General features: G+C 39.2%; 1 protein-coding gene across 2 annotated transcripts in view; it reads left to right on the top strand.

The window, feature by feature from the left end:
- Window positions 1-20,757, top strand: part of LOC114487145 (translation initiation factor IF-2-like) — a 154,613-nt gene that overhangs the window by 66,940 nt on the left and 66,916 nt on the right. The window contains exon 2 of one of the 2 annotated variants that reach the window (XM_028495766.2): window positions 636-707. The exons of the other annotated variant lie outside the window; for it this stretch is intronic. Within the exon in view, the coding sequence (XP_028351567.1) occupies window positions 636-673 (38 nt within the window). The 3' untranslated portion in view covers window positions 674-707. Of the gene's footprint in view, window positions 1-635; window positions 708-20,757 lie in introns of those variants that run through there. 2 annotated transcript variants of the gene reach the window in all.

Here is a 20,757-nt window from a genome sequence, read left to right on the forward strand (position 1 = left end):
GCCACCCGCAGTCTCCGCCCGCGAAGGGGCTTCTAGTGTGTGGGAACCTTTCCTCCTTCACGGCTCCCTCCCACTGGTGCAGGTCCCGTCCCTATTCTTTGTCTCTGTTTATTCTTTTTTCTTTTGCCCTACCCAGGTACGTGGGGAGTTTCTTGCCTTTTGGGAGGTCTGAGGTCTTCTGCCAGCGTTCGGTGGGTGTTCTATAGGAGAAGTTCCACGTGTAGATGTATTTCTGATGTATCTGTGGGGAGGAAGGTGATCTCCGCGTCTTACTCTTCCGCCATCTTGGAGTTTCTCCTTATGTAAATAATTTATTGAACTATATTTCCAGCTTCATAGGAGAAATAATGTTACAAAAATAAAGCATGTCAGCAACTTATGTGAGGTGTTTTACCTAATTCCCAGTTGTAATTAGGTGGAGTTTTTTGTTTGTTTGCACTAATTAACTTAATTACATCCAGTACTTAGAAAATAAGGTAAACTGCTCAAAATTATGGCTCATACCTTTCTACTTGTGTTGTTGTTCACCATACCTAGGCTAGGAAGCAACCACACGGTGTTTTTAGTATCCATTTGGCTGATACAATGTTCTCAAAACTTGAGCACTGATAGATATTATTGTTTCCTTTTTTCAGTGATACAAATCCATATTTTCCACTTGGATTCCAGTTAGCTGAATTGACTGCCTATGAGGTCCAAATGCCCAGTTTTTTCTAACGTCTTCAGAATATTTTTACCTCAAAATAAAAGAATGCACAAAGTAAGAGTTCCTCTGCCTTGTTCCAAGGTGAGTTCCAGTTTGTTTCCAATGGAAAGGCTCTCTTTGAGCAGATTGTGGATCCCATAGGGCAGCAGTCCCCAACCTTTTTGGCACCAGGGTCTGGTTTCGTGGCAGACAATTTTTCCACGGCCGGGGTGGAGGGGGATGGTTCGGCAGTAATGCGAGCGATGGGGAGTGATGGGGAGCGGCAGATGAAGCTTCACTCGCTGGCCTGCTCGCCAGCCTCTCACCTCCTGCTGTGTGGCCTGGTTCCTACCAGGTACCCCTGCCATAGAGCCCTGAGCAGATTATCAATTGACTCAGCACCTCCTATATATTATACATGATACCAGGCACCAAGCACAAGCCCAGAAGAAACCAGATCTATTTCCTGCCCTCAGGCTTAAGCAGAGTTTAGGGTCTTCTCTATGCCTTTTTCAAGCACCATTTCTCCTCTGAACTATATAGCACATTCTCAACTCTTCCAAGGCTGGTATTTAACTGGTACCATTCTAGATGCTTACAAGAGAAGTTACTTCATTACGTACAATGGAGGTCTTAGGGTATTTGGAACTAATTCTCCCTCTGAACTCGGGTTTAGAAGGACAGGGACTTGGGTAGGAGAGGGAGAGATAAATATTAAATAAATACGTACACAAGTAATAAATTATAATTGTGAAAAGACATTGTGAGAGACTGCTGTAGGTAGACCCTTGGCCAACTTGGCGGTGAGGCAGGGTAACCTTTCATTCAGGCAAGCTGCCTAGTTAAACTCTATATAAGTTTTAAAATTTAATAGCAGTTTTATGACTGTACAAGTAATACTTTTTATTTTAAAAAAACTGAACAAGTTAAAGAATATGAAGAAGAAAAAAGTCACCTTAATCCCATACAGAGAGAGAGAAAAAAACTGTTTTCTATGTGTCTACATACATTGAATTTGTTTGCAGTCAGTTACGTCTGTTTATTCATGGTTTCCTCCTTTGCTTTTATCTTGCAATAGCTTTTCCCTTCTGCTACCTCCCAAATCATGTAAAGAGTATTCAAGTCTTTTCCAAATTCTTTTGTGATTTCATTTTTCTTTTGCTTTTAACTCTTTAATTCAGGCAATTTCATTTTTCTTTGAGTAGCCAGTTGTTCCAACCCCATTTATTGATCATTTTTTCTCACTGATTTGAAATGCTTTCTTTATATTATAATATTCACTTACATATGTGCATCTGCTCCTGAACACTTTTTTTCCATTTAAAATGTTTTCTAGTATCACACTGTTTTATTAGAATCGCTTTAGACTACGTTTTGATAACTGATCACTATGTGCAGCCCGCACTTCAGTGTTATGCTTCACATTCTTGAAAAAAGGAATGTCTACATAAATTATTTGGAATTTCTCTGCATGGGAGATTTGTCTTTTTTTCCCCCATTTATTTACTTATACAATCGTCTGTATCAGTGGGACTGATGAGTGTTTATTTTATATTTCAGGTTATAACCTAATACAAATTTATTTATTTATTTATTTATTTTATTTATTTTATTGCTCAAATTATTCCAGCCTTGACCCTTGGGAGCTCTTTCGGTTGGCTCCTGTGTCTTTTTGACACACCCCATCAATTTGGTTTCTGTAGTTTGGTGTGTGTGTGTGTGTGTGTGTGTGTGTGTGTGTGTGTAGCACTTTGTTATTTTCTGGCACTACAAGATGCTCCAGGCTCATCTTATATGTCCCCTTACCCGGCCCTAGAATGAGCCATTGGTCCAAGGATCTCTGGTTCTTCAACTGGAGAATGGTACTAGAAACAGAGCTTGATCTGGGTGCTCATTGTCAGTCTTTGACTTTTGATATTTCTGTGGCCTTATGTTTAGATATATATATCTTGTAAACATCATATACCTAAGTTTTTAAAAAAATGTAGTCTTGTACTCTTGCTCTTTCAATTACAGAGTTTAGACTTTTTATGTTTGCTGTGATTGTTCATATTAGGACTCATTTTTGTAATACTATTGATTTGTCCTATTTCTTTTATTTTTTGCTGGATTATTGTTTTTGTTTTGTTTTCTTCCTCCTTTCTTGTCTTCTTTTGAATTGATTAACTTTGCTTATGTTCCTTCTGTTTCATTCTATTTTTCCCTCTACTTGTTTGAAAATTATATGCTCTATGTATACTCTTTTAATAGTTACCTCAGGTATTTTTACCTGCATTTAACTCAATAAAATCTGAAGTTAATCAACATCTTTACCTTGTTCCCAAACAATGCAAGGACCTTAAGATGCTTTAAATGTGATTTCTAACAATCATATCATAATCTATTGTTGACCTATATTTCAATTCTAGCATATTTTCCTCACAAAAATGTAAGCACTATATTATGGTTGTGCACATTCAATGTTTACTTAGTTTTGTCCACATATTTGTTTCTCTATATAAACTTTAGAACCAGTTGTTGATATCTGCAAAATAACTTGCTAGAATTTTTATTAGGATTGCATTGAATCTATAAATCAGGTTGGGAAGAACTGATATTTTGACAATATTGAGTTTTCCTATTCATGAACATTGACTATATCTCCATTTATTTAGATCTTCTTTGATTTCTTTCATCAGAGTTTTGTAGTTTTCCTCATATGGGTCTTGTGCATATTTTTTTAGATTTATACCTAAGTGTTTTATTTTTTGGTCGTGAATGTAAATGGTATTATGTTGTTGTTTTTTTTTTTTTTTTGTGGTATGCGGGCCTCTCACTGTTGTGGCCTCTCCCATTGCGGAGCACAGGCTCTGGACACGCAGGCTCAGTGGCCATGGCTCACGGGCCCAGCTGCTCAGCGGCATGTGGGATCTTCCCGGACCGGGGCACGAACCCGTGTCCCCTGCATTGGCAGGCAGACTCTCAACCACTGCGCCACCAGGGAAGCCCTGGTATTATGTTTTTAATGTCAAGTTCCAGTTGTTCATTGCTGGTGTATAGAAAGCAATTGACATGTGTATACTAACCTTGTATCCTGCAACCTTACTATAATTGCTAACTAGTTCCAAGAGATTTTTGGTTGAGTCTTTCAGATTTTCTGCATAGGCAAACATATCATCTGCAAACAAAGACAGTTTTATGTCTTCTTCCCAATCTGAATACCTTTTGTTTCCTTTTCTTGCCTTATTGCATTAGTAGGACTTCTAGTACAATTTTGAAAAGGAGTGGTGAGAGTAAATATTCTTGCCTTGTTCTTGTTCTTAGTGAGAAACTTTCTACTTCCTCACCATTAAGTATAATGTTGTTAGTTTTTTGGGTTTTTGTGGGGGTTTTTTGTGGCTCTTCTTTATCAAGTTGAGGAAGTTCCCCTCTAGTCTTAGTTTATGAATGAATGTTGGATTTTGTCAAATGCTTTTTCTGCATCTATTGATATGATCATATAAATTTTCTTTTTAGCCTGTTGATGTGATGGCTTACATTCATTGATTTTCAAATGTTGAACCAGCTTTGCATAGATGTCATGAATCTCACTTGGTCATGGTGCATAATTCCTTTTATACATGGTTGGTATCAATTTGCTAAAAATTTGTTGAGGATTTTTGTATCTATATTCATGAGAGATATTGGTTTGTGGTCTTCCTTTTCTGTAATGTCTTTATCTGGTTTTGGTGTTAGGGTAATGCTGGACTCATAAAATAAGTTAGGGAATATCCCTCTGCTTCTGTTTTCTGGAATAGATTGTAAAGAATTGGTATAGGGCTTCCCCGGTGGCGCAGTGGTTGAGAGTCCGCCTGCCGATGCAGGGGACACGGGTTCGTGCCCCGGTCCAGGAAGATCCCACATGCCGCGGAGCGGCTGGGCCCGTGAGCCATGGCTGCTGAGCCTGCACGTCCGGAGCCTGTGCTCCGCAATGGGAGAGGCCGCAACAGTGAGAGGCCCGCATACCACAAAAAAAAAAAAAGAATTGGTATAATTTCTCCCTTAAATGTTTGATAGCATTCACCAGTGAACTCATCTGAGCCTGATATTTTCTGCTTTGGTGGCAGATTATTAGTTATTGATTCAATATCTTTAATAGATATATGCCTATTCAGATTATCTATTTCTCCTTTTAAGAGTTTTGGTGGATTGCATCATTCAAGATTTTGGTCCCTTTCATCGATTTTATCAAATTTGTGGGCATAGATTTTTTCCTAAGAGTCGTTTATTATTTGTTTTATGCCCATAGGATCAGTAGTGATGGCTTTTCTTTCATTTCTGACATTAGTAATTTGTGTCTTCTGTCTTTTTTATTTAGTTAGCCTGGTTAGAAGTGAAAGTGGACTGAAGCTTGGTTGATACTGAATTCTCTAAAAAGTTTCATCTAGAAACAGACAACTCTTCCTCTCAGTTCAGCAAATAAGTTATTTTTAAAAGCTAAGAAAGCTCCTTGGGTGGAAGGCTCAGAGAAGGGAGTCATCAGTACAGCCATTTTCTATGACAGAATTCCTGAAGTGTACAAAGGCTGCTGGACTGCCAGGACATGGAAAACCTGATGAGACTGGAATCATATGTCAAATTTTCCAGCATAATTTCACTGGATACAGAATTCTAGATTGGTGATATTTTTCCTTAAATACTTTAAATATTTTACTCCACACTTCTTGTATGCATGGTTTCTGAAAAGAAGTTGAATGTAATTCTTATCTTTGGTCTTTCATTGTATGTTTTTTCTCCTCTTTGGCATCTTTCAAAATTTTGTCTTTGCCTTTGATTTTCTGCAGTTTGAATATATGCCAATGTGTAGATTTTTTGGTATTTATCTTGCTTGGCGTTATCTGAGCTTCCTGGATCTGTGGTTTGTTGTCTATCATTAATTTTGGACACTCAGTCATTTTTGCTTCAAATATTTCTGTTCTTTCTTTCTTCTCCTTCTTATTACCATTATGCATACATTACACCTTTTGTAATTGTCCCACAGTTCTTGGATAGTCTGCTCTTTTTTAAAAAAAAATTGGTTTTCATATTATATTTCAGTCTTGGAAATTTCTACTAACATTTCTTCAATCTCACTGATTCTTTCCTCAGCTATGTCCAGTCTATTGATGAGTCCATCAAAAGCATTCTTCATTTCTGTTATAGTGTTTTTGATTTCTAGCATTTCCTTTTGATTCATTCTTTGAGTTTCCATCTCTCTGCTTACATTAACCATCTGTTCCTGCATCATGTCCACTATTTTTCATTAGAGTCCTTAGCATATTAATCATAGTTGTTTTAAATTCCCAGTCTTGTCATTCCAACATCTCTGCTGTATCTAAGTTTCATTCTGATACATGCTCTCTCTTTTTTTTTAAAGCCAGACATGATGTACTGGATAAAAGGAACTGAGGTAAATAGGCCTTTAGCGTGAGGTTTTATGTTTATCAGGCTAGGGGTTACGCTGTGTTTACCGCTTGCTGTAGTTGTAGGTGTCAAAGGCAAAAATTGCCCCTGGTGTCCTTGTTTTTATCTCTGCTGCATTCCTTGGGTTTCCCTAGAGACTTCTTCTTCAATAAGATCTGAGACACACAGTTCTTTCCATTGTATCCCCCCGTTATTATACGAGAGACCTATTGATGAGGTGGTAACGTGTTGGGGGAGGGGAAGCATTCTATAGTCCTATGATTAAGTCTCAGTCTTTTATTTTTTAAATTTTTTTGAGAAGAAATATTATCTTTATTTGAAAATTATATGTTATAACCCCTAAATATAAAAAATTCAACATGAAATGATTGGAATTCATAAAAGATTTAATAATTAACAAAATCTAATTAAAATAAAATTAGAAAAATACACATATTTAGGAATAAATATAACAGAAAGTAAAAAGGACCTATGTGAAGAAAACTGTACTCTTTTATTGAAATACAGAAAACTATGAAATATCATAATAAAATAGGATCTGAGTTAATGTAAAGACAGTTATATTCTGGAGATAACTCAAAGTCATAAAAATGTCACTTCTTCCTAAATTAATTATGAATGTAATAAAATTCCAGTCATACATCGAGTGATATATGATTTGCTTTTGTAACTAGTAAATTTAGTTTCAAGTTTGTATGAAAGAAAAAAATGGCTGAAAATTACCATGAAAAAAATTACAAAAAAGAATTACCAAAAAACCTGAAAAAGAATAGTGAGGAGTTCCTTTCTTTCTCCAATATTAAAACATATTTAAGGGAATGTTAAAATTATATGCTTTGTAGGTCTCAGCCTTTTAGTGAGCCTGTGACCCTGGGCTGTGACCTTTACAAGTGCATCTCAGTTTTGTTTTGTTTTGCTTTGGTTTGTGGAGTTAGGAAGGCTACAGTTGACTGGAGTTGGGTATTTCCCTTTCCCCCCATTGGTTAGACTCTGGTAAAACCCTAGTTAGTTAAGCTTTGGTAAAATAGTTTCTCTTGAGGGCAGGCTTTGTTAGAAGAAGAACAGAATTTTCTGGGCTTTTTTCAAATGGCCCCTTTTTGCCAGAAGTAGGAGGAGATTTTCTCCAACTTCCCTGAGAGAGCCTGGTAAGACTTTTGGAGGTAGAACTCACAAAAGTGTTGAAGCCCCCCTAATACTGGATCCCCCTGGAATTTTTAACTCTTGAACTTGTCCACACTGAGCCTCCAGTACTTCATGAGTTACTGATTAGGTTTTCCTATCCTGGTACTAGTTCTTGTGGAAGCTTCTGCTCCTGGGCTTCTGCTTCTGTAAGTTGTATTCTCCGTATCTGTCCATCTGTCTCTCCAATTTTGGGGAGCAGTGGTTTGCCCTGTGACCTCATTTTCTCTGGTGGATCTAAGAAGCGTTGTTGATTTTGTTTGTTCAGCTTTTCTCTTGTTGTGAAGACAGGAGTGATGACTTTCAAGCTCCTTACATGCTGGACTGGAAACTGGAAGTTCTTTGCATTCTTTTTTTCTGTGTTTTTTGATTTTTCACTGTGCCTTATTCATATTTTAAAGAGTTTGGGAATGGCCTACAAAACGGATTGTGTGCATGTTATTTAAATGGAAATTAGATATTAAAGCTATGAAAAGAATGAAGTAAAATGCTGTTCATATTGGTTGTTATAGTTATTGTGCTTGAGTGTTACACTGAGCCAAGAATTTCCTGATAGTGAAATCAAAAGAGAAAAATATTATGGGTTACAGAGTTATCTTTGCTTGCCGAGTGAGCATACCAATTTTTGAGTCAAGACAATATTCTCCTGCTTCAAAATTCTAAAGTAAATATACCACATGGAATAAACAAGTGGAACATTGAGCAATAGAAATATAACAGAAACAGAAAATGTTTTCATCCATTGTTGGCAGATACATATGTTATTTTATATTGCCCTTTTTCATAGTGACTTCCATTAAAGACCAACATTAATGTTTGACTCCATTAAGGCAGTTCTGAGAGGGTCTATTTTAATATGCTCCTGATGAATGTTGATATAATGTGACTCTAGGCTGGAACGTTTACAACCTTAAGGAAAGAATGGGTGGCGTGGGAATCTGTCTTTATTAAATATAACTTTTCTCACTGGGGCTTTAGTACTTGTGTTAGCTGGGGCCCAAGAAAGACGCCACGTTTTACAACCACACTCTGAGCTAACTGAAAAATAAAATATATCTGTAAGCAGATGGAGGTCACAAACATCACCTTCATTACTCATAAGGCTGATTTTGGAAAATGTGGCTTCCAGGTATAGGCAAGGAGACTCCTCACTACTGAACCCCAGAAACAGACTGATGAACCCACAGGGTGTCGGGCAGCACTGGACCAGGGAAGGCCCTCACAAAGGGATTGGGAGGAGCAGAGAAGAAAATGTGCTCTTTTCCCAAGTGAAAGTAGAGGAGTTAAGCCAGTACATACCCACTTTTGACTTCCAAACTCCCCAGTCAGATTAGCTCAGAAGGGCAGAGAGAAGCCAAGATGTTTTGTTACTTGGATTCTTCCCCTAGGAAGGAAGCAAGAGGAGTAGGAAGAAGCATTCACAAAAGTGTATCTGGATAGGTGATTCAAGGCTCTACTCTCTGGCAAGAGCTTTAAAGCAGTGGCTGCTGATTTAAGACATATTCATAATATCAGTAACACTTGTGGATGTCACATCTGCATTTCTGTTATGAAAGTTGAGAGTTTTAAGCAGCTGGTCGCTCAGATGGAGGATGCCCACCTTGGCTTGAGCTGGTAGACAGGGTAATCTGTGAGCACGGCCAAAATCCTCTTCAAGAAGCACTGGCAGGTGCTTGGTTGGGACACCCCGCTTGCACACCATGGTGCATGAACGAAGTGATTTGGGCCTAGAAAACAAGGCATTATCTGCTTTTAGGGTAGTAACAAAAGGTCAGTCATACGCAGGGAAAGGCCAGAGTCTAAGCAGCATAAGCTCTTGGTATGAACACTGGGCTACATTAGCTGAAAAATGTACCCCCCCAGGTAACAAACACAGTGACTTCCTGAATCAAGCAAATGGGGAGTTTAGCGTTCTGAAATAAAATTCATTTTTGGGATAGTTGGAAGTTTTGTGGCAAGATACATTTTATTTTAAAGGGAAAGATGAGAAATCGAGATAATAGATATGTGGGGGAAAAGTAGATATCTAGGGTCTCCTTTTTGATTTGCTGCCAAAATATTAACCAAACTGTGTCTTATTAAGCAAGTCAGTAATTTAATGCTTTAGGCTAATTAACCACAAACAGTCAAGTTTTAGTGACATAGCTATACCACAAACAAGCATTGGAAACTATGCACAGTAAGTGGTCTGAGCTGTTACAGAGTTCAGCTGGGTTGTCCAGAGCAGAATTTCCATCTTTTGCAGTTTCCTTCCCAGGGTTCCACTGGGAGCTTAATATGAGCAGCTGAAAAGTGTGCATAACTGTTAGAGCTTCCATTTCTTTCAGCAAAAAGGGATTTAATTAAACTCAGTTTTACACATAATTCACACATCTTTGATTGTTCTTTCTAAGCCCCTTTCAGCATTGCTTTGGCTGCTAAATTGCAGCTTGCTTGGAGTGGAGGGGAAAGACTTATGCAGAATAAATATATTCAGTATTTTTTCTTTGTTTAATAAAGATGGAGTTGATAAACACATCCAGTAATTAGGGGAAACGGTATGTATGCCCTGGAAGAAGGAAATTTGGATAATAATAATTTCATAAAGTTAGTGAGAGTCACTATTATTCTATACTTATTGGCCCATGACAAATTGAATTCCTTTTTCTTCATGTTTGTTGGAGGTGTCATGGGTTACAGTGTTTCAGAATCTGTATTTGATTTAAATTAGACTGAATGCTAAGTTCTTCACTAGGTAAATGCATTATAAAGGAAAGAAGAGAATTGGCGATCTCTGCTGAATTTCAGTTATCCAAAACCAGATTTCAGACCATTCATCTACTTAGAAACCATTGATAGCTCTCCACTACCCACAGAATAACTCCTATAAAAGCAAATTTGGCAAAATTTGCTTCCATAATTTGGCCTGATTCTAACTTTCCAGAGACTAAACACTCTTATGTCTAGTCGTATTAATCTGTGGCTTTTCTTCAGACCCTGCATGTTTCCCCTTGTCTGCTGTTGTCTGCTTAATCAATTCTTTATGCTGTGTAGCACAGCGGTTACAAGCACAGCCTCTGTGTTTCAGACTTGGCTCTACTGCTTAGTAGTTGAGCAGTCTTGGACAAATTTTTTAATCTATCAGTGCCTCAGTGTCTGTATCAATACAATGGAGCTAATAATAATATTTATCTCCTAGTGTTGCCGTGAGAATGAAGTGGAATATTGCATATAAACTGCTTAAAACAGTGCTTGGCTCATAGTAAGCATGCCATAAGTATTAGCTCTGATGGTCTTGGTGATGATGATGGTCATGATGATGAATGGAATGCCCTTCTCCAGCATCTACTTATTAAAAATTTTGCTCATTCTAGGTCAATTCAAATTCCACCTTCTCTAAGAAGCCATCCCTCACTTCCCCATATTTCTAGTTTATATTTATTTAAGTGGACTAAAATACATGTTGAAGAGTGATGGTACATGGGAGAAAATAAGTAGGACCAACTAGCTTCATGAAGAAACTGAATTTTGATTGAAATTTTCTAATGCAGTGGTCACCAATGTAAGTTAACAGAGAGAAAAATGGTCAATCTGAGTGAAGAGAAAGATGGAGTGATGTAAGATAAGAAAAACCAGAGCATTTATGAGGAAATGTCATGGGTTTTTGTTTGGCTATACATAAAGTTATCCAAGGGAGGATGTGATTTTGATGCTGAGGAAACAGGACAGGGCTAGAGAGATTATCTCTAGTTGTGTTGTGAAATTCCAGTGAACAGACCTTCAGAGATCTTTCACTTTCTTCCATTACCTGTCTATTTTATTTTTATAAATATTTGTGTGCAGCACATTTTGATAATAGTATCTTCTTTATATTCATAACACATTGATGTAGTTAACAGAAGGCAAATAAGATCCCTGTTTTATGGGAAGGTGACTCCAAGAAGTTAATCGAATGGCCCAGGTCTCAGACCCTTAGAAGGGATGCCAGAGTGCCCTTTACTAGGTCATTGATGATCATATGAAATAGTATGGTCCTGATACAGACAGTGTGGTACTCTATTCAGTTCTAGTGTGCTGAATACACCATGCTGTGGGCTGCAGTAATGCAGCTATGTTTTTCTTTGGATTACCTGTAGTACCTCATCTGCATGTTCTGCACTCATTATACAAGGATTCCTGTCGTGTCCCAACACTTTTTCAGGCCTGAGAAGGTAAAGCCTTATTATAGCCAGAATGACTTGGTCCCACTCAACTGTAGGCAATGAGGCTAAGAAAGCTCTTACTGAACTCTCTAGTTAATTAATCCCTGTAAGTCAGACATATTTAGTGGATTTACCCATCTGCTGCTAAGATATAGAATTAGTCTTCTACAAGGTAACCTATATATGGGCGCTCTGGACACACACAAGCCTATTCTTGCTGTGTTCTTGCTCCCCTCTTGAGTTTCTTATTTGCACAAGGACCTGAGGCTTCCCTGAATCTCGTAGCAGTTGACCAAGGTTCTGGCACTCTGCCTAGCCTTTACCATCACTGTTCTTAGAGATTATGTCCCCCAGGAAGTGGCTGAGGTTTTGTTCTTAACTAGATATTCCACTAGTAACCATGGTACCATTGCCATTCTCTGTCTGCTGAGTTTGGCCACCAGCACAAGCCACAGATTAGTCCTGGGGTTACTACACACATTGGACTCTGCCCACTGGGGGTCAATCCTATTCCTAGGTTACTTTTCTATAGACAATCTCTGCCCATTGCAGACTAGCCTGCTGGAGAGATCCCACTATGCTTGTAGCTTGTGTTTACACCCAAGACTCTTGAGCTGAATTTACCCCAGACCCTGAGTGTCCCTCTTTAAAAAATACGTGGAAAGAAAATGAGGTATTCCTCTATAGGCTGGTTGAATATTTAGCAGGAGTCTGCCTCACTTTCGAACCTCCCTTATTTTATTTTAACTTTTCTTTCGTAAGGATATATAATAATTTTTAAAGTATTTTAGATGTCATTGTTAGTAGCTTTGGAAAAAAAACCTTCTATTTTCTATATTCCAAGGGTCTTCAGTTTTCCACAACTGTCATTGAAATCTCTTTCTGATGGTCTTTCATTCTTATTGTTGTTGTGGTTGTTTTTAAGTGTGTCCCTTCAGCCATGTGTATTGTACAACCAAGCTTAATAGACAGACTGAAGTCCTAGGCTTTGAGCCCCCCAATTGGCTCAATCAAGACCGAGAGAGCCAACACAAGAGCTGATGTATGTGAGGGATGGATGTCCCCACTGGGAGCATTCCAGTTAGGGACCATGGCTTTTTGCTTGAGGAATTGCTGATTCAAATGTGTATGAGTTAGGCAGGGACTTGACTGCACTTGCAATGCAATGCTCAATAAACATTGCCAGTGGAACTTCCCTGGTGGTCCAGTGGTAAAGAATCCACCTTCCAATGCAGGGGACGAGGGTTCGATCCCTGGTTGGGGAACTAAGATCCCACAAGCCATGGGGTAACTAAGCCTGCACGCCACAACTACTGAGCTCGCACGCCTCAATGAGAGAGCCCACGTGCTGCCAACTACAGAGACCACACACTCTGGAGCCCCTGCGCCACAACTAGAGAGAGAAAACCTGCACACCACAACTAGAGAGAAGCCTGCACACCACAACAAAGAGCCCGTGCTGTAGCAAAAGATCCCGAATGCCTCAATGAAGACCCCGCGTGCCTCAGCTAAGACCCAACGCGGCCCAAAAAATAAAGAAAATAAACAAATAAACAAATATTTTTTAAAAAATGGCCATCACCTTTCCCAGCATTGTTATCATCATCATCGTGAGCTGATATTCTTTAGGAACAAGCCTACACTTTTGTGGATATGCGTCTTAGGAATACATTCTCTGTGCATAAAGTGCTGTGAGATGGGGTGGAATAACTTTGTAAAAGTGAGTGAGTTTTCAGTTTTTAAAAAATATTTTCTTTTATTTATTTATTGGCTGTGTTGGGTCTTCGTTGTGGTGCGCGGTTTTCTCGTTGCAGTGGCTTCTCTTGTTGTGGAGCATGGGCTTTAGGTGTGCAGGCTTCAGTAGTTGCGGCGCACAGGCTTAGTTGCTCCGCGGCATGTGGGATCTTCCCAGACCAGGGCTCGAACCCGTGTCCCCTGCATTGGTGGGTGGATTCTTAACCACTGTGCCACCAGGGAAGTCTGAGTTTTAATTTCTTATGTTCAACTTTGGTTCAGAGGATAAGTGAAGCAAACAACATGGTAGAAGGTGTCAGTTCAATATAGCAGAGGTGCACTATGTGCAGAAATGGTAAAGGTCAGGGAAGTCAACTGAGGTCAGGGAGGGAGCCAGGAACGCCACTGACTAATCAATCAATGGATTGTTTAGGGCCTTGTACACTTGGTGAGAGGAAAGCGATAGGAGGGAAGCCTTTACATTAGGTTTTTGAGGAAGGGAGTGTCGGGACCACACTTTTGTCCTAACAGGCTCCTTCTGTCTGCTGTGAAGAGAGTGGACTGTAAGGGCCAAGAGGGGAAGCCGGGGGGCCCCATGAGGTGCTGTCCATGTAGCGCGGGGGCAAGATGGCTGTGGCTATGTTTGGAAGGTAGGCGTGGAGATAGTAAAATGTTGTATCAAACAAACACTGAACAATAATTCATACAAATAATTAACTTAGCATAAGTGCTAAAAAAGAAAAATGTTAAAATGCTAAAAATTAAACATATTAGGAAATAGAATTTATGATAATATGGCAAAGAATGAGTAGCCTAATATCAATACATAAGGAACTCATTACATGATAGGAAAACATAAAGTCTGTAATAAAGTGTCCACTCTGCTTGCCGTTGTGAGCTGATTGATTGATATTTATTCACAAACTTCGGAACAGATTCTGGACAAGTATGTTGACTTTAAAGAAAATCTTGGGACTTCTCTGGTGGCACAGTGGTTAAGAATCTGCCTGCCAGTGCAGGGGACATGGGTTCAAGCTCTGGTCCGGGAAGATCCCACATGCCGCAGAGCAACTAAGTCCGTGCACCACAACTACTGAGCCTGCGCTCTAGAGCCCGTGAGCCACAACTACTGCAGCCTACGTGCCTAGAGCCCATGCTCCGCAACAGGAGAGGCCACCGCAATGAGAAGCCCGCGCACCGCAACAAAGAGTAGCCCCTGCTCGCCGCAACTATAGAGCGCCCATGCGCAGCAACGAAGACCCAACGCAGCCGAAAATAAATAAATAAATTTATTTAAAAATAAATAAATAAAATAAAGTAAAAAATCTAGTGCCATCCAGAGAGAAAAGAAAAATTCTTTTTCAAAGTGGATGGAATTCATTCACTGGACCAGAAAGGGTCACTATTTCTGAGAGTCAGAACAGTTCCAAATACCTGAGTTAAAAAACATAAATAGGGCCTCTCTGGTGGCGCAGTGGTTGAGAGTCCGCCTGCCGATGCAGGGAACACGGGTTCGTGCCCCAGTCCGGGAGGATCCCACATGCCGCGGAGCGGCTGGGCCCGTGAGCCATGGCCGCTGGGCCTGTGCGTCCGGAGCCTGTGCTCCGCAACGGGAGAGGCCACAACAGTGAGAGGCCCGCGTACCAAAAAAAAAACACAAAAACATAAATAACGTGTTTTAATATAATCTAGATGATATAAATGGAAATTTTCATCTAGTTTTTATTGTTGTCGTTTAAAAATATTACCAATAGAATGTAAATTGGTGCAGCAGCTATTAAAAAGTGTGGAGTTTCCTCAAAAAATTAAAAATGGAACTACCGTGTGATCCAGCAATTCCACTTCTGGGTATTTTTCTGAAGAAAACAAAAACACGAATTCAAAAAGATGTATGCACTTCTAGGTTCATTGCAACATGATTTGCAATAGCCAAGATATGGCAGCAACCTAAGTGTCCATCAACAGATGAATGGATAAAGAAGATGTGATAGATATAAAATATATGCAATGGAATACTCCTCAGCCATAAAAAGGAAAGAAATCTTGCCATTTTCCACAACATGGATGGACCTAGAGACTATTAGGCTGAGTGAAATTAGTCAGACAGAGAAAGACAAATACTGTATGATTTCATTTATGTGTCAAAACGAAACCAATGAGCAAACATAAAACAGAAGCAGACTCAACCACTCGAACTGGTGGTTGCCAGAGGGGTGGGAGGGATGGGTGAAACAGGTGAGGGAGACTAAGACGTAGGAACTTCCAGTTGTAAAATCAACAGATCACAGGGCTGTAATGAACAGTGCAGGGAATAGAGCCCATAATATTGTAAGAACTGTATATGGTGACACATAGTAACTAGACCTGCAGGGGTGATCATTCTGTAATGTGTAAAAGCAGTGAGTCACTATGCTGTACACCTGAAACTACTATAAGATTGTAAGGCAACTATGCTTCAAAAAAAAAAATTCCCATTGGAATATTTTATATGTGAAGAATCTAGAAAACTGAGAAGAAAGGCAGGCCAGTGTTGCTGGGCCTCAACTAGGGGCAGGACGGGCGGACGGGCACCGCCCAGTGGACGCGGGCTGGAGTGGGAGACGCGGGGACAGAGAGAAATGACAGAAGTCACGAGATAGCTGCCCGGACGAGGCTATAAGCTCTGGGGAAACCCCCTAGTTGCTCCCAGAAATCTCCTCAGGAGATTTACTAGAGGGTGTATTGTCTTGTTACCCAAATACATTTCCCACCCAAACAATTATTATTCTGCAAAGCTGAGTAAAACACCCCTGAAAAGAAAGGTCATATTTACAGAAGCTCGAGCCGGAAAACCAACCAAAGTAGATGGCTTGTTCACCTCTACAGACAACTCAAGGGTGTAATTCATACTGACAGTGTCTGAGACTTCCTGGTTACAAAAGGCCTTCTTCACACTTCAGAAGGAGCCAGGAGACGCGTCCAGTGAAGAATCCATTCATGAGTCCACGGGCAGGTAGAAAGCCATCATCGAACCCTCCTCGGCCCCCTGGCAGCTCCTCTTACTAGATGTATGAGCGCTGCGGCAACCTTGTTCTCAGCTTTGTATTGTGAATAGTACATTTAAAAATAAATACTTAGTGCTCAGAGCGCTGCTTCAAAAATCTGTATTATAATTAAATTAGCTATTGAGAAAAGAGGTAGCAGCTTGCAGAGTCACTCTAAAAAAAACCCAGTGAAGACTATGTATATAACACACACACACACACACACACACACACACACACACACACACGTTCTTTATAAGATAGTGCAAAAGCTGTATTGGTGAGGGGGTGAGGGGAGATGGAATCGTACAGTTTGAGCATTAAGACTGCATCTCTTGGGCTTCCCTGGTGGCGCAGTGGTTGAGAATCCGCCTGCCGATGCAGGGGACACGGGTTCGTGCCCCGATCCGGGAAGATCCCACATGCCGCGGAGCGGCTGGGCCCGTGAGCCATGGCCGCTGAGCCTGCGCGTCCGGAGCCTGTGCTCCGCAATGGGAGAGGCCACAACAGTGAGAGGCCCGCGTACCACAAAAAAAAAAAAGAAATGATAATCCAAAGTTTTTAGTGATTTACAAGGAGAAAGAGGAAGAGAAAGAAAGCCATGAACTTTATTTTATGAAGATATAATTACCTTGACACCAAGGTGGGGCAAGGACAATATAAGAAAAGGAAATTAAAGATGAAATATTTCTAAGTAAAATATTACCAAAGAGGCCTTTAGGCCTTTAGTCTGAGTCACAGTGGAATCTATTTGCCATGTGGAAGTAGAAAGAAGGCAAAGGGAGTCTTAACTCAGTGAAACTGCTGTGTTCTCCTCACTGACCAGTTTCCCAGATTATGAAGAGTGGGGCATCCCCCAACATGCAAAGACAATTTTTTAAATTGGATCCTTCTATAACCTGAAGAAATGTGTTCTTATTTCCCAGTGCCATTACCACAGATACTTTGCTATTCTTCTTTTTTTTTTTTTTTTTTTTTTGCTATTCTTCTTGATCTTAGGTAGGGTGGAACATGTCCAAGTTACTGTTCACCATTATAAACTCACCAGGATACCGTACAGTCAATACTAGATTACCTGAAGCTGCAAGAATTTTGCTGGAACCAATGACTCCAAGCTCCTTCTACAGCAAATTGCTCAACAGGGCTGCTTTTGGTTTGAGCTGCTTTTGTTCCTCCTCTTTGGTCACATGCCTTTTTATTTCTATTTTTATAGTCAACGCTTGGCTAAGTAGCAAGTTCACAAAGGTTCTTGCAGGCTGTCATTTGTCAAAATCTGTTTTAGTTTTAATTAATTAGTTAATTTAGTCTTCTTTATGCTGTGGATAAAAAGGCTCCCTGTATCAGAGATGGTACTTAATATGTTTTAGCTTTTCCTGCTTTTCAACAATAATCCAGTTGATAAGAGTTTTAAGAGCCAATTTATTTTATAGAATATATATAATTTGCTATTTGCATATGGAAGACAGTATTGAATATCCATTAGGAATAAGGGCTTTCGATTCAGAAAAGGTGGGATTCAAGTCTTGGTTCTTATAGAAAATGGTCTGTTTTTTTGTTTTTCGCCACCCTATGCGCCATACAGGATCTTAGTTCCCCAACCAGGATTCAAACCTGTGCCCCCCTGCATTGGGAGCCCGGAGCCCTAACCCCTGGCCCGCCAGAGAAGTCCCCCCAGTTGTTAATAGAGGTTACCTCTGGCATGGGGCAGGCACTCCACTTTTACTTTACCCCCCCTCTGGATTATTTTAATGAGCATGTATAACTTTTGTAACTTGAAGAGAAGGGAAGGAAAGGAATAGGAAGAGAGCTAATTTCTGTGACCTGAGGCTAACCATTCTGCCTCTCTGTACCACAGGTTACTCATGGATTCTATAGAGAATAGTGAATGGGTTATTATGAGGAATACAGGAGATAATGCATGTAAAGCATTTTGCACTTCACTTGGCACAAATTCAGCATCCAGTAAATGTTAGCTCTTACCCCTAGGCAAAGTGCTTAACTCAATATCTGGCATGTAGTAAGTGCTCCAAAAATGGTAAGTAGTCAAACAAACAAGCAAAAAATGGCAGGTATTCTTTCTTTTTTCTTCCAGTTTTACTGAGATATGATTGACATACAGTAATGTATAAGTTTAAGGTGTACAGCATAATGATTTGACTTCCATGCATCATGAAATGATGACCACAGTAAATTTAGTGAGCACCCATTATCTCCTATAGATACAAAATTAAAGAATAGAAAAACACTTTTTCCTTGTGATGAGAACTCTTAGGGTTAATTCTCTTGACTTTCATATACATAACATACAGCAGTGTTAGTTGTGATTACACCCCTAGTACTGATTTATCTTCTAACTGGAAGTTTGTACCTTTTGACTGCCTTCATCCAGTTCCCCCTTCTAGCGCCCCCCCCACCTCTGGTAACCACAATCTGATTTCTTTTTCTATGAGTTTATTTGTTTTTGAAGTAAAATTGACCTACAACACTATGTTAGTGCACAGCATAGGGATTCGGTATTTCTTAGATTTCAAACTGATCACCACAGTAAGTCTAATTACCATCTGTCACATACAAAGATATTACATAATTACTGACTATTCCCTACACTGTGCATTTCATATCCATTACTCACTTATTTTGTAACTGGAAGTTTGTACCTCAATCTCCCTCACCTATTTCTCTTCTCCTCCCACCCCCACTTCAAATGGTAGGTATTCTTACTAACTGTATTTTTAAATTTTATTTTGCTCATTCTTTTTTATGGCTAGAAGGTTTTCCTTGTATTTTGCTTTGAGCTATTTGCAGTTGGTTCTTTGTTTTAAAGAAAAGATAGGCCCAAATTGAAGGACAGTCTTCGAAGTAACTGGCCTAGACTCTTCAAAAGTGTTGATGTCGTGAAAATAAAGGAAGATTGAGAAGCTATTAATGCTAGTTATTTCTGGTATTGATCATTGAATATTCATTAATACCTGAAATTATATTAAAATAATTAGTTACTAAATAAATGTAGGTAATGTAGAAGCACTGTGATCCATCGCTAATGGGATGTAAATTGATATGACTTCCCTGAAGGATACTTTGGCCAAACCTTTCAAAAACAGAAATGCACACACCCCTTGACCCAGAAATTCCACTTCTAAGAAATTTTCCTGCAAAGATGCTTCTACTGGAGTAAAATGAAATGATACAAATAAAATGGTATATTCATTGTATGAGCAAAGTTTAGAAACTCACTGGACCATCAGTAATGGGATGCTTAAATAAATGATGATACACTCATACAGTAGAGTAAAATGGACTTAATAGACTGCTTTAAATATACTTTTCCGGAAGGAATTCCAAGAGAAGGGAAGTTAAGAGAATAAGGCAAAGTATAGAACCTTGGGCAGAATGTGCCCCCCTTTGTGTGTGGGGAAAATGTATGTATGTATGCAAGTATATACGTTGATTTTATATGCAACTATTTGTATTTTATATGTACATATACATATATTTGTATACTTACATATGTCTATATACATACTTTTTAATACACTCATATATGTATGTATTTGTAAATGCATAGAATTGAGAAAACTGTGAGCTCCAGAGAGGAGATTGAGTTACCAGGAGACAGAGGGTGGGTGAGACTTATTTACCTTGGTATATACCATTTTGTGTTTTTTGTGTTTTGGGCAATATACAGGTATTACCTATCAAAAAAACCCCAAAACTAACGAATATAGAGACAATGCAGAATGTTGGAGAGCCAATCTGAAATCAGTTGAAAGGAGTGAACGCTTGTTAACAGCGTGAGTGCAAGCAGATGGAAAGAGAACTGTACTGAACAATTCTCCAAATATAGAAACAATCTACTGGAGAAAGTCAGACAAACATGGCGTGTCCAACAATCTGTTTCCAGTTTAAAGCTTATCTTTTTATGGAGTGAGGATTTTCACATGACCCATTTCTTCTTTTTTTTGCAAAACTAAGGTAAAGGGGTTAATTTTATTGTATATGAATTAAACTTCAATTAAAAAAATAATGAATTTTTAAGAAGTTAATGATGATGACACATTCATACCATGGAATACTGCTCAGCAATAGAAAGTAAGGAATTATTGATACACACACAAGTTGGATGAATCATCAAGGCATTGTACTAATTGAAAAAAGCTTGTCTCAAGAGGTTCCATGCTGTAAGATTCCATTTATATGGCTTTCTCAGAGACAAAACTGTAAAAAGGAAGACAGATCAGTGGTTTTCAGGGACTAGGAGTGAGTGACTGTAAAGGGATGGTAGGAGAGAGTCGTTTTTAGAGGGTAGGGATTAGACGGGATTGTTCTGTATCTCGCTCATGGAGGGTAGCTGCATGAATCTATACATGTGGCAACATTCATAGCGCTTTACCTCAAAAGAAAAAATCAAAATAACTATATGATCATTTATAAAATAAAAATGTTTTAGGTTAAAACACACACACACACACACACACACACACACACCAAAATGTGGGCATTTTTGCAAAAGAATAGATCCAAGGTAGAGATGATA

Source organism: Physeter macrocephalus, chromosome 11 (assembly GCF_002837175.3).
Source record: "Physeter macrocephalus isolate SW-GA chromosome 11, ASM283717v5, whole genome shotgun sequence".
NCBI lineage: Eukaryota > Metazoa > Chordata > Mammalia > Artiodactyla > Physeteridae > Physeter > Physeter macrocephalus.